This window comes from Alligator sinensis, unplaced genomic scaffold (genome assembly GCF_000455745.1).
Source record: "Alligator sinensis unplaced genomic scaffold, ASM45574v1 scaffold432_1, whole genome shotgun sequence".
Lineage (NCBI taxonomy): Eukaryota > Metazoa > Chordata > Crocodylia > Alligatoridae > Alligator > Alligator sinensis.
Genome location: NW_005841998.1, coordinates 1,099,948 through 1,113,202, shown reverse-complemented (window position 1 = coordinate 1,113,202; position 13,255 = coordinate 1,099,948). Strand labels below are relative to the sequence as shown.

The window sequence follows — 13,255 nt, the reverse complement described above, 5'->3', positions numbered from 1 at the left end:
GGGAGACGGAGAGGGTGGCGAGGAGGGAGATATACAAGAGGGAGGATCTGGGAGGGTGGGGTGTTCCAGAATTAGAAGTCTTTTTGTATGTGCACTTTTGGAAAGGGGTGGTGAGGGCTGCGGGGTTGGAAGGGAGGAAAGTGGGGGCAATGTGTAGATACTGGGCGGGAAGATTTTTGAGAAGGTTGGGGCTATATGGAGGGAGGTGGACGGGGCTGTGGGCTGAAAGACCGGCGAGGTGGTATGAGCAGGGATGGGGGTTTTTGAGGGCAAAGGGGCTGGAGGGTTTAGGGTGGGAGGGGTTGAGAGAAGCAAAGAGGGTATTGAGGGAAATTCGGGGGAGGGACAAAATAGCGGATATAGGGGAGGTGGCAGAAGGGCAGGTGGGGAGGGTTTGGAAGGGGATAGTGGGAAAGAGGTGGAAAGGGGAGCACGAGGATTTCGTGTGGAGGGTTGTTAGGAAGGTAATACCGGTGAGGGCAGAGCAGAGGAAATGGGGGTTGTTGCGGTCGGGGGAGTGCCCGAGGGAATTGTGCGGGAGGGAGGAAACGGTGTTGCACGTGTTATGGGAGTGTTTTTATGCACAGAGGGTTTGGCAGTGGGTGGCAAGTTTCTGTAAAGCGATAGGGTGGGGGGATTGCATGAGTTATGACGGGGCGGTGTATGGTCTGGTAAAGCATAAGGTGAGGGAGTGGGAAATTCGGATATTATTATTATGTACACGGGTGGCAGTGTGGAAAACAAGGTGTCTGCTGGTTCAGAAGAGGCTATATTTCACTTCGCGGGAATGTGTGTGCTTAGTATACGTGGAACTGGAGTATTATAGGAAGAAAGGGGAAGGGGAGTGGGAAGATATCGATTGGAGAAAATTGTTTGAGTAGGAGGGATTGAAGGGGAAGGGAAGGTTTAGGAGGAATAAGGTTATGATGTATATTATGTGTTGGGGGGAAAAAAATGTTTTTGAGCTAATTATGGAAAAAGGGGAGAAGTATTTCTTTGTTTGGGAATTTTATGTTATGACGGGATGTGTTGTCTTGAGATTGAAGAGAGGAAAGTTGGTGTTTTTGTTGGTCGAGTTGAAATTCTTATGGTTTTGATACTTTGTAATAAACAAATAAAATAAAATCTTGGAGGTAAGAGCAAGAGCTGTAGGGGATGGTCAGGAGGCTCTTGGTCCTGGGCATGACCTAAAACTGCACCTTGCTGGGAGTGGGTGGCCTGGTGGGGCTCTCAGTGGTGTGGGAGCCCCCAGGAAATGTCATACCAGTTACCACCCCAGTGAAAGGTGGGTAGGGGTGCCTTAAACCTAGCCCTCACCTTTGGGTCTGTCTGGTCACATTGGAGGTAGTAGGGCCAGTCACGGCTGCGGACACCTGAGCCCTGTGGGGTGCAAGACCCTGAGGAAAGGTAGTTAGGGCCAGACACGGCTACGGCCACCTGAGCCCACCAGGGAGGGAAGCCTTGTGGTCCAAGTGAGGGGGCTTTGTGGAGCCCCAGTGAGGGGGCAGAGATGAGGAACCCCTGTGAAGGAGGGGGAAACCTGAGGGCACAGAGCCCAGTATGTTTATTTTATTTATTTGTTTATTTATTTTTATATATATGAGAGAGAGAGAGAGCACAATGACATGCTCCTCTGGCGGGGGAGTGAGTGTCCCCATGAGACCCTGGAACACTAGTTGTGGTGTGAGTTACCCCAGCTCCCACAACAGGGTGGGTTAACCCCTAGTAGGGCCAGAAGGCGGACCCAGGAGCGAGAGTGGGGCTAAAAGCTCAGAGGCCTGATATAGAGTACCCTTGACTGGTCAACGCTGGGGCCAGGACCAGAATGGCCAAAAGGGCCAGGGGCCCACTGCAAGGAATGCCCAGAGCTGAGGGCCTGGGGTTCCAACTGGCCTTGGAGGTGAGGCCAGGGCCTGTGTAGCCAAAGGTCCAGGGGGGACCACGCCCAAGAGGGGAAATAGTTTCAGGGAGCTAGGCAGCTGCAAATGAAGGTGGAGTAGGCCACCTGATTGGAGGGATCTTGGAGTCCTGATATGAAGATTCTGGGGCCCAGTGTGGGGCCGGTGAGATTAACAGCTGGATGCCATCTGCGAGGCTTGAGCTGCGGTGTAGGAGAGGACTGGAGCCACAGATAGAGCCCCCTGACATCGAGGCAAGAATGGGCAGCCTCCTGCCTTAATTAACATCATGATTAATTAAGAACAAAGCATGGCAGGAGAGTCAGGTGGGTGGCATGCCCAAACTAGCATTGTGGCTAGTTGGGGAGCCCCACTTTGCCACACTCCCCCACTGCTGCAGCAGGAAAAGAAGTGGCAAGTAGCAAGCAATGGGAGGCAGGTAGTAGGGGAAGCAGTAGGTAGGGAGCAGTGGGGTAAAACAGGTGTGGGAGGGGTCAAGCAGCTTGCTCCTTGCCTCCTATTCTCCCCACCAACCAACACTTGCTCACTTCTGCTGCCCCTGTTGTCGCAAATGGACCAGGCTGGGGCTATGCACCCTGCCCCAGGCTAGAGTGGGGATGGAGCCTGCTAGCACTGCAGCAAGAATACGTGGGGAAGTAGGGCAGAGGGGGAAATGGAAGAGGCAGCAGGGGGCCCAACACTGCAGGAGGGCAGGCAGCAGCTCAGGTCAGGGCTGGAAATGAAGCAGCTGCCTGCCCCTTAAACTCCTCATACTCAATTCCAAGACCAGGGGCTTCCCCTCCATGTTAAATGGGGGAAAAAGCCTTGTCTTGGAATTGAGTAAATATGGTATGTAGTCTTAGATGATGAAACGGCCACAAAGTCAATTCTGGGCCTGTCTATCCTAAAGCATGAGCATGTTCTAGGAGCATAGGTTGGAGCACGTCATGCCCCTTCCCCCAGTTTGCGTGGATGTGCTGGAAGTTCACCAGTGAGACTTCTCCAGGTTCATGCCCCATAATTCTCCTTGAGCTCTCTCTACGGTAGGTAGGGTGTCCCTGTCCTTTCCAAGACCAGCTACTGACAAATTCACTGTTGTCCAAGAAATACCACTTCCTTCGCAGATTGTGAAAGACTGCCTTTTGCCTCTAAGACGGCCACATCAGAAACAACTTTCAAATGGCACTAGTTACTTGTATGAGCATGGCTGCCTATTTATAAGCAGCCTTTTCAGTGCCCAGGAGGCTCTTTGCAGGACAGATGCCTCCCTGTCTAGCCCTATGTTTCTGGCTCCTTGCTCCTGGTTCCAACTTATGTACTGCTGGTTCCTGACCTGCTTTGCTCTTAGCTGCTGGCTCCTGACCCTTGCTTCTGGCACTTGCCTTTATCTGCTCTTGATCCCCTGGCTCATGACTAATATCAAACCTCATTGTCCACATACCCATTGCCATCTGACTCCAGGGTGGTCAATCCAAGACAATTTTTTTTTTTTTTTACTGATAATTTGCAAACTTCTTAGTGCCAATGAAAAAATTTTATTGGCACATGTTTTTACTAGCACATGTCTTGTATAATGGAAATGTAACCCTTCTGATAGACTTGGGACAAAGCTCAGGTTCAATTTTAAGGGTTTAACACCAATCATAATAAAAAAGTTTAGTTGACAGTAAAAAGTTTGATTGACAATAAAAAATACTGGTTTTTGGGATGGCAACCCTGCTTGACTGTAGCAATATTTTTATACAGTGCTGCCCCAGCTTACAGGTCCTCTACTCACCCGCACACTCCAATACCTCCAACTGCACCCAATACTCTGCTGTCCCCTCCAGCCCACCCGAGCCTTATCCCTGATGGCCATGGTCCCCCATCCCAGCACAGACTAGCAAAGAAAGACTACTGTCTGCCTACCTGTGACCCAGCAGTGTTATAGGCAGGCAAAAGGAAACAGCAACAGCATGTAATAGGAAGGAGAGAGAGGACTAAGAAGGCCTGAGACTGCTCATGCTCAGACACCAGGAGATGCTGCTCTATACTGTCTGTCCTTCAATGCTTGCCTTCAGATTGTCTCATGAGGGGTCTTCAAATCAAGCTCTGGATGCTCACTTTTTAAATTTATTTTTAAGGATGGCTACTTTCTCTCTGAACAAAATACTGAATAGGGCATTCAAGAAGGGAGGGGTGTGTGTGTGTGTGTGTGTGTGTGTGTGTGTGTGTGTGTGTGTGTGTGTGTGTGTGTGTGTGTGTGTGTGTGTGTGTGTGTGTATATATAATGAATTTCTATAGTAAGGCCATTATTTATACCAGAGCTTTCCAACTTCTGTGCAGTCAGGGGCTGCAGAGCTCCTGAGCAACATGACAAGGCCACATTCTCCCTGCCCCCACTCCCTCCAGCATGCACTCCCTGGGCTCCATGGGCTCACCGTGCATGGGATGCAAGAAGGAAACAAAAACTAGAAAAAGGAGACAGAGCCCCAAGATGCCAGCACCAGCAATAGGAGAGCAATGGGAAGAGCAACACCTAGGCTGCTGGAAACCTAGGAGCTACAAGTTCAGACCCTACGTGACCCACATGGGGCCTATGGGCCATGAGTTGGACAGCCCTGATTTATTCTATTACTGAATACCTTCTCTGGATATACCAGAACCAGGTAGGATAAACATGTACATTGGAGTTCTGTTTTGTTCACAGCTTCGACAGCTATTATGAAGAGAACTATGCACTAATCAGGTTTCAGTGTGTCATATATAAACTGCACTTGTAACAGAACTGTGTCCTCCTTCCTCATTTCTTGACTGTCTAGAGTTGTTCATCCATTCCTCTATGTGTCCTTTAATTTCTAAATTCCATTCATGCTTGATCACATATACCATTTTGTTTACAAGTTCCTGTTAAATAGAGGATATTATACTACTTAACATTCCTTAATTTTCAGATCCCTAGAAAGCATCAGATGCAATTGCAGGAGAATTTAATACACTGAAAAAAGTGCATATTTAAATAGGTAAGTAGAGATGGAGGGCTGGCATTTGAGAAAAATCAAGGATTAATTCTAAAAGTCAAAGTTATGCATGTAAATTAACCCTATTTTCATAACTGGATTATCTTGATAAAATCTCACCTCATTAATTTCCAAGCTCTTTTGCAAGTTCTCTTTCAATGCATTCACACTTACTTTTTTTAGTATTATGTGCAATTTTAGATTTTATTAATTCTAACTCGCATATAAAATATTAAGCATATATGTTAAAATATAAAATAATATGAATGACTTAAATATGGGTTAGACAGACACTTGGCTGAGGATGTTTAATCAGGGATGCTCCTGCCCTGATCAGGGGGTTGGATTAGATGACCCTGCGAGGTCCCTTCCAGCCCTACTTTCCTATGGTTCTATAAATAGTATACTGGTTCTTGGGTGCACTTTAATGTTTTTCTACTTTATATGAAAAGATAAGGTAAAATAGGATGTTGGAGACTGAGGGTGGAATTTTCCCTTTGTGCATTTAAATGATAGTTTCCTGGCCATCTACCTGTCTGTTACTGACACCTGCTTTCACTTGGCTATCACTTTGAATGCATCAGCCTGCAGATATATACTGAGCATGCACAGATTGCATTGACACAGTTATGTTCATGTAGCCCACAGCCCACGTATGTGCTTATCTGAGACTGTCCTGGAAAAATGATGAGGGAAAGTGACAGCAATCCTGAGCTGCTGCCCCTTGCACTTAAACTGCTCTTCATTAATTGACTATTAATAGGGAAGTTTCTTCCTCATTGGGAGTCCAGACTAGAAGCCAGACTATGCTTCTTTCTATACCAGCAGCCATCACACTAAGCCACACACCACCTAGCTTGCTTGTTCCTTTGGGCTCCAAATGCCTCCCTCTCTTGACTGTCCTCAGAGAACCAGTCTCAAAACAAGAATAAGTAGAGGCTAATCCCTGACCTGTGGTGTGGCAATTAGAATACGGTGCTGGAAAATCAGAGATGTAGGTTCAGGCTCCCCCTGGGTGAGGCGGGTAGAGAGGGGTCTTAAAACTAGATCTCCTGCTTCCTGAGTAAGTTCCTTAATTACTTGGCTACTGGAGCTAAAACATGAAAGGATTCTTCTCTAGAATCCAATATCTACTACTCATGAGTTTCTGACCAGCTACATTTTTTTGACTGAGATGCAGGCTGGCGTCTAGAATGGGCATGCACACATAGCTATGTACCAAAAATGCCACAGCTAAAAATATGCAATTTAGAAGCAAAAAGGAAACAGATTCCATCCTGAGTGACAATTTACATCCTGAGTACATTTATCTCCTGAGCATAAATTGCAAAGCTTTGATTTATTGCTTCGATTGCCATTGTACCTACTAGTGCTGTACAGTTAAAAAAAAAATCACTTGGCAGAAGGAAGAGTGCTGAAATCTCTCTTTAGTTTTAAACACATGGGGGAAAAGCAAAATAAAAAATATAACCTGAAGCTTGGCATTTTGAGTTTGCAGGGTAGTATTTTGCTCCTGTAAAGAAACAGTCTGTCTCTGAAGTGCCAGAATCTGAGCTTGTAGATTATTGTTCTGTGTCTCAAGTTGCTTTAGTTGAGTTTTCAGTGCTTGTTTCTCTGCCTGCAGAGTAGCATTCTTAAAAAATAAAAGATATCGAAAATGAGTCTCATGCACCAGCAATTACACATTAAATTATTCTACTATGGCAATATTTGCTTTAAATACAAACAGGCTGTAGTTAAGAGTTTCCCTTTAAATCACAAAAGAGGAAAATTTTCAGGTATCTGAACAATGTGGAAATGTTACCTCAAACTTTTCCTCTCCATTTTGGAGTGTAAGGAAGACTGTTTGGGAGATTTGGGAATAAGCAGAAAGATTATGTTTACATGTACACAAGGGGATCAGATGAGGATGCCAGTGGGAAAGGGGAAGAGATGCATACTCTTCTTTGCTGCATGGCACTCTCATGTGTATATACTAGTAGAAAGGATATATGTGGAGACAGAAAGGAACAAGCAGGGGAGAGGAAAGGAGTGTACACCTCTGCACATTGAGATGGTAGGTAGGAAGGTAAGATAGTGTGTTTATGTGCAATGCTGAAGACCGAGCTGTGCAGGAACCATGACGGTTTTCAGAGTTTCATAAATAGCTGGAAGCTCTCACCAATTCTCTTCAAAAGTTCTAACTGATTAGATCTCAGTAAGCCCTATCTAATAAAACACCTGAAATTTCTAGGCTAGGCATTTCTTAAAAAATGAAATGTTACAAAAACGGAACCTGTTCACCCTTCACCTCTATATTCCAAAGGTGAAATTCTGGTCCCCTTAAATCCAGCTAAAGTTTAGACAATATCTTCAGGGAGAGAGGATTTCATCTCTAATCCCTGAAACAATCTGTCCAATGCTTCTCAAAATTTTCTTTAAAATGTTCCTATTCCAAGACCTAGAAATGCAAAAATTCAAGAACAAAAGACTTTTTTTCTGGGGGATTAAGAGGTATGAATTAATTAATTCTCAGAATAGAAATTAACTCCAACCTTACTCTGGACCAGCGTTTCCCAACCAGTGTGCTGTCAGGCACATCCAGGTGTGCCACGGCATTTTGGGCTGCAGCCACACCCCCAGCCTGGCTGAAGCCATGCCCTGCCCCCACCTTCTGTGTCTGTGGACACAGACAGACAGGGAGTGTGGCTCCAGCCCAAAATGCTGTCCAACTGGCCACCACCCCTCCCTGTTGACGTCCGGCTGGCTGCACGCCACCCTAACCCCGCATCTGGTGTGCCATGGTTCTTTTTTATTTAGGCAAGTGTGCTGTGGGGTGAAAAAAGTTGGGAAACACTGCTCTGGAGAACACTTTTCAAAGCACATACAAAAAGACAACTCTTAACAATCAATTTAGATCACTTCAGATGCTTTCAGAATTCAATCTGTGTGTATGGATACAGGGATACAAGACAGATTAACAGAAACTGAGAGAAGTGGAACAAATTTGTAAATCAGCCTATAATACATAAGGCAAGTATAGTAAATTATTACTATAGGACAAGATTTCATAAAATGGAATCTTAATGCTAGATTTGGAAGAAGATTTTTCAAAAGGTGAAGGAAAGAAGAAGGTGGTAGGCCTTTGATCTGGAGGGGGGCGGGAGGGGAAGAGAGAGAGGGGTGGCAGCAAGCCCCACCAGACAACACAGCCCATGTGAAGCTGCAGGCAGTAGCAGCAGGTAAGGGGCTTTCCCAGCATGCTCCAGCTGCCAGCACACTGGGAAGGAGTGGGCAGACTAGGTATGGGTACTAGTCCCCCTCCTCGCACCTCCCTTCCTACCTCCCTCCTGCCTTCCTGGTCCTGAGGCACCCCACCACTTCCCTTCCTTGCCCTGTACTAAACATTAACTGGTAATGCATTATCGGTATAAATATACTTATTGTTTAAACATTTAACCTTTCATATCCCTAGGTCCCATCTATGAAATTTTTGGTACTTTTTTATTTTTTAATTTTGGCCATGAGTTTTCTTTGTCTCATCACTGCAGAATCCAAGTGTCTCAGGAACCTTAAGCAGACAAGGTTCCTTGGGTGAATTTGATATCTTTTATTAGACCAACCCAAATAGTTGGAGAATAGTTATTAAGCAAGCTTTCGGGTTCAAAAACCCTTCGTCAGGCTAAGGAAGTTTCAGCAGTTCGTGTGTGCTCTTCCTGGATGGAATGAAAAGTAAAGAAGCCAGGGGCTGGGCTGGGGAGTCAGTTGCCAGGCAGATTATAATGTATCAAAAATCCAATGTCTATGTTTAGTCCCTGATCTCTAGTATCCAGGAGGTTGATGTGGATGCCATCCTGGTGTGGGATGTTGGTAGATTTCCGGTGTGCATTCATTCTGGTGCACAGTTGTTGTTTGGTCTCTCCTACGTATCTTCCATCAGGGCATTTGGTGCACTGGATGAGGTATATTACATTTCTGGAGGTGCAGCTGTAAGATCCTGGGATGCTGATGGCTCTGTTGTGGGGTGTAGTAATTGTGGGGGTGGTGGAGATGTGTTGGCAGGTTTTGCATTTCTTGTCATGGCACGGTCTGGATCCTTTTGGTGTGTTCTGGGCTTGAGGAAGTTTGCTTCTGGTGATGAGGTTGGCGAGGTTTGGTGCTTGTCTGAAGGCTAGGATGGGTGGCTCTGGGAAGATCTTTTTAAGAATAGGGTCTCTTTCTAGTATGGGTTGCAATTTTTTGAGGATTTTCCATACAGGTTTCAAGGGAGGGGTGATACGTCATAACCAGCGGTGTGCGATTTGTGGGGGGTTTTCTTCTGTACTGCAGCAGTTCTTCACATGGTATCCAGGTGGCTCTTTCAAACATGCGATCTACCTCTCTGGAGGAGTGTCCTTGTTGGGCGAAAGCCTTTTTAAGATTGGTGAGGTGGAAATCCCGGGTGCTCTCTTCAGTACAAATGCGGTGGTATCCTTAGAAACCTTAATGAATTCATATCTACTAGGCTCCCCAATTAGACAATAATTTGAAGTTCTTAGGAATCTTCTCTCTCATGTTTATGGAACATGAAACATAAAACAAGTAAAAATTAAAACAACTTACATTCCTTTCTACTTCAATTAATCTATCTTTAACCTTCAGTAGTTCTCTGGTAGTTTCTTGATTTTCCTTTTCCCATTTATTGACAGACTGATTTTCTTCACCAGTCCTTGGGGGAGAATTCTGTACCATTCTTTCCTCCTCCTGTCTTTGTTTGAGGGCTTCATAGTTTTTTTTCACCTAAAATCATTCAAGACAATTTTCGAAAAAAAAAGAGATAATTAAAAACAAGCATCTTTTCAACTACATAATCATCGTAGCTTGAACAAAATGGGAAACTGCATGAATATTTTAGTATTTACATTTTAGAACATAATTTGATCATTTAATTTTGTGTTTGCCTATGTATACATATTGAGGTGAGTGGGAGGTATATGCAAAATAAACGTATAGGCTAGATACTGACAACTGAGTCATGATAAGCACTTTTTAAAAGTTCTGAAATTGAAATTTCCAGCAAAGCAGAAATAACTACACCCCTGACTATTATGTATTTGATACATTCTCTTTATTTACATTCTACTGTACCTTCTACTTCTAGAAGAGGATGGTTAGCCACATTATTTTCAAGTCAGGCAGAAGGAAGGTCAGGGTGACAACTTAAGAGGCTAACTAGCTCAGAAAGGCATGAGCTTTTGTAGGCAACAATATACTTAATCAGATGCATCTGATGAAGTAGGTTGTTACCTATAACAATCTAGAAGGGTAAATTTCATATTTGGCTATTCCATTCTAAATGTTTGTAAGTTGCATCATAAAATTCTGTGTTTCTTGGGAAATGGGGATCTTTTGTCAAATCAAGACCCAAGTTCAGTCAAATTATTCTTTTCACACACCATCATTGAGGAAATATTCCCTGGCCTGTGATATATAACATTTATCTACAATCTGTCAAACTTCTCACTTATTTTAGATTTTATCTAGGGGTGCACTGATATATTGGATCAGCACCAATATAAGGAAAATCGACAGTATTGGCAATTGCCTTTTATTTCTTTTTTGGCTAATATGGCTGATAAATACCCTGTGCATGTGCGCACCTGCAGAGCAGCATGCAGGCAGCCAGGAGCACAGAACTGCAGTGTCATTGGCAATGTGTAGGGGGTGCATGCAGGTGTATGTGCACCCCTTGAGCTTGATGGTGCACCCCCAGGAAAAAGCACCACCAACACTGCCAGTGGTGTGTGCAGGCAGTTGCCACTCGCCACACCCCCCAACACCTTGCTGCTGACAGGATCTGTGGGCAGTTCCCAATTGCCACTAGCCACTGCTGATGGTGTCTGTGGGTGGTCGCTGACAGCCGGTCGGCGCTTGCTTGCCCCCCGTCACCCCCACAGTGCCGTGGCCACCTGCGGAAGCTCACCACCACCACGCCCCCCCTGCTGACAGTGCTGCCGCCGCCTGTGGGAGCTCACTGTGCCCCCCAAAGCCTTCAGAGGCTCACAGCATTCATGCACAGTGTGGAGATCAGCCAGAAACAGCTGGTAAGTCTGTTGTGGGGGAAGGGAAGGGGCATGGTGGGGCAGATCAAGGCCCTCATGGTGAGGGAGGGAGTGGGGCAGGCGTTGCACAGCTGGGGCAGGGCAGGGCGTGGGATGGAGCCATGGCTCGTCTGGGGGGGGCTCCCACTCCTACCAGTACCCCAGGAGAGCATGGGGGGCATGTGTCCCCGGATCTGCATGCAGAGCAAGGGCGGGCTGCTGCTGGGGGCTGGGGCCGTGCCGAGCTCTTTCTGGTGGGGAAGCTGCACCAGGCTGCACTCAGAGCAGGCAGCAGAGGCACTGGGAGGGGGGCTACAGCAAATTGTGGGGTGGCTGCAGCCCTCCCCAATAGCCCCCTTCCCAGCACCACCACCGCCCACCCTGAGCGCAGCCCTGCCCAGCCCCCTGCTGGGAAGAGCTCAGCACTGCCCCGGCCCCAGCCCCCAGCGGCAGCCTGCCCCCACCTCACACACAGATCCGGGGGCACATGCTCCCCCCATGCCCTCCCGGGGTGCCACCTCCCACCATGCCCCCTAGATGAGCCACTCATGGCTCTGTCCCTTGCTCCCCCTGCCCCAACTGGGCAGCGCCTAACTGAGCCCCAGTCCCTCCCTCCCCGATTTGCCCCCCACCCCCCATAACCCTTCCCCCACAACAGACTTACCAGATGGTTGCTGCTCTCCACACTCTGGGGCTGCATATCGGAAATCAAATCGGTATTGGCCAATATGGCTCATTAAAAATAGGTCATCGGTATTGTCCCAAAAAATCTCTATTAGTGCACCCCTAATTTTATCTCCTTTATTAAAGTCTCAACAGAGCTCATTCTTTGCTCTTGTGGGTGTATATTTTCATCACAAAACTAAATGCACCCAAGGGAAAGGGTCCTCCCTTTTTTTCCTGCCAATTGATGGGAGAGAATTACTTTCTTAACTCTCCCTTATGGAGTTTCCTTGTCAGGCACTCTCTGGGCACAACCAACAGGTCTCCACTCAGTTTTCCCTCATCTCTTGACTGCTGGCCATCCCCAAATCCTGTCCCTCTACCATTCTACTTGTCAGTGTTCTTGGCTCCATCCTCTCCCAAAAAGGACACTGGCTCTGTCCTTTCTTCCACTATCCCTGTACCAAGTTCAACAGCTGCTTGGTGAAAAGGGCAGGCTGAATATATGTCTGATGCGAAGCCCTCAAGGATATCCTCTTTAAACACCCCTTTCTGGTGTTAATAAGCCTTGTGGAAGTCAGTGGTATTCTGCAGCTGCCATAGGCTACTGCAAGTTGTTCAGCTATCATTCTTGAGGCAAAAGTCGTAGCATGTGACAATATGAGTAGCAAAGATTGCAGAAATCATGGCACTTGAAATACATCCATAAGAACTACTAATCATGCAAGTGAAGCATTTGACATTTTTACCCTAAAGGCTAGGTACTTTTTAATAACTTATTTTTAAATCACTGTTACTCACAAATAGCAAATGTTGAGGAAAACCTCAAAATGCTCAGTGCAAAATCATCATTTCAGGGGACCGTCATTCTTTTTTTATCAAAGATGTGACTATCTTAAATATTTCTGTATTTGTTACTTTGGCTTTTAAAGAATTAGTGCTCAGAAAATTCCAGACAAATTTCATGTGTCTTATAATGGAAAAACACTACTTCTGAAGCTTTAAGAATCTGGATAGAAGAGTAAGGATTTCTTGTTTGGTTTTTTTTGTCAGTTATACTTTATTTTTCAGGTTTCATTATACACTGCAATTAAAGTTGAAAAACAACAAAAATTCGATAATTTCATATAATAAAAATAGTCATGTTATTTCCTTACTGTTTTAAGTTCCTGACGCAGCTGTTGATTTAAATTTGTTGATTCTTCTAAACGAGCTTCCAAAGCAGCAATTTTTTCTTCTTTTATTTCAAGAGACTTTTTTAGGGTAGACTCTAATTTTGACTCCAAAAGCTTGTACCTACTACTCAACGAAATATGAAGATGTACTTTTTATTGACACTTCAACACGGATAAAATTTGAAACATTTACATATACATGTTAAATTCCAATGTAATGTTCTTGAAAGATTTTAGAGAAACTAGCTTAGTTTTGGAAGATGACTATTTGTCTACAGACTAGTTGTCTACAGAGACAGCAGCAGAGTAAGTTTCCCTGAATCCTTGTCAAAATGCTTCAATGCTGACTTGGAAGACCACTACAGGAATGAAAGTAGGTAAGAATGCAAAGGCATAGCAGGACAGCTTCACGCCCAGAGCAGCTGTGGTACACAGAGCAGTGCAGGATGCCATGGTGCTAA

The 13,255-nt window shown here is 45.5% G+C and overlaps 1 protein-coding gene across 6 annotated transcripts in view; it reads right to left on the bottom strand.

The window, feature by feature from the left end:
• Positions 1 to 13,255, bottom strand: part of CCDC88A (coiled-coil domain containing 88A) — a 209,248-nt gene that overhangs the window by 42,804 nt on the left and 153,189 nt on the right. For all 6 annotated transcript variants that reach the window (XM_006021570.3, XM_006021573.3, XM_006021571.3 and 3 more), the window contains exons 17-19: positions 12,777 to 12,918; positions 9,479 to 9,655; positions 6,369 to 6,530 (exon numbers count right to left, since the gene is read on the bottom strand). In XM_006021570.3, coding sequence (XP_006021632.1) covers positions 6,369 to 6,530; positions 9,479 to 9,655; positions 12,777 to 12,918 — 481 coding nt within the window. The remainder of the gene's footprint in view (positions 1 to 6,368; positions 6,531 to 9,478; positions 9,656 to 12,776; positions 12,919 to 13,255) is intronic.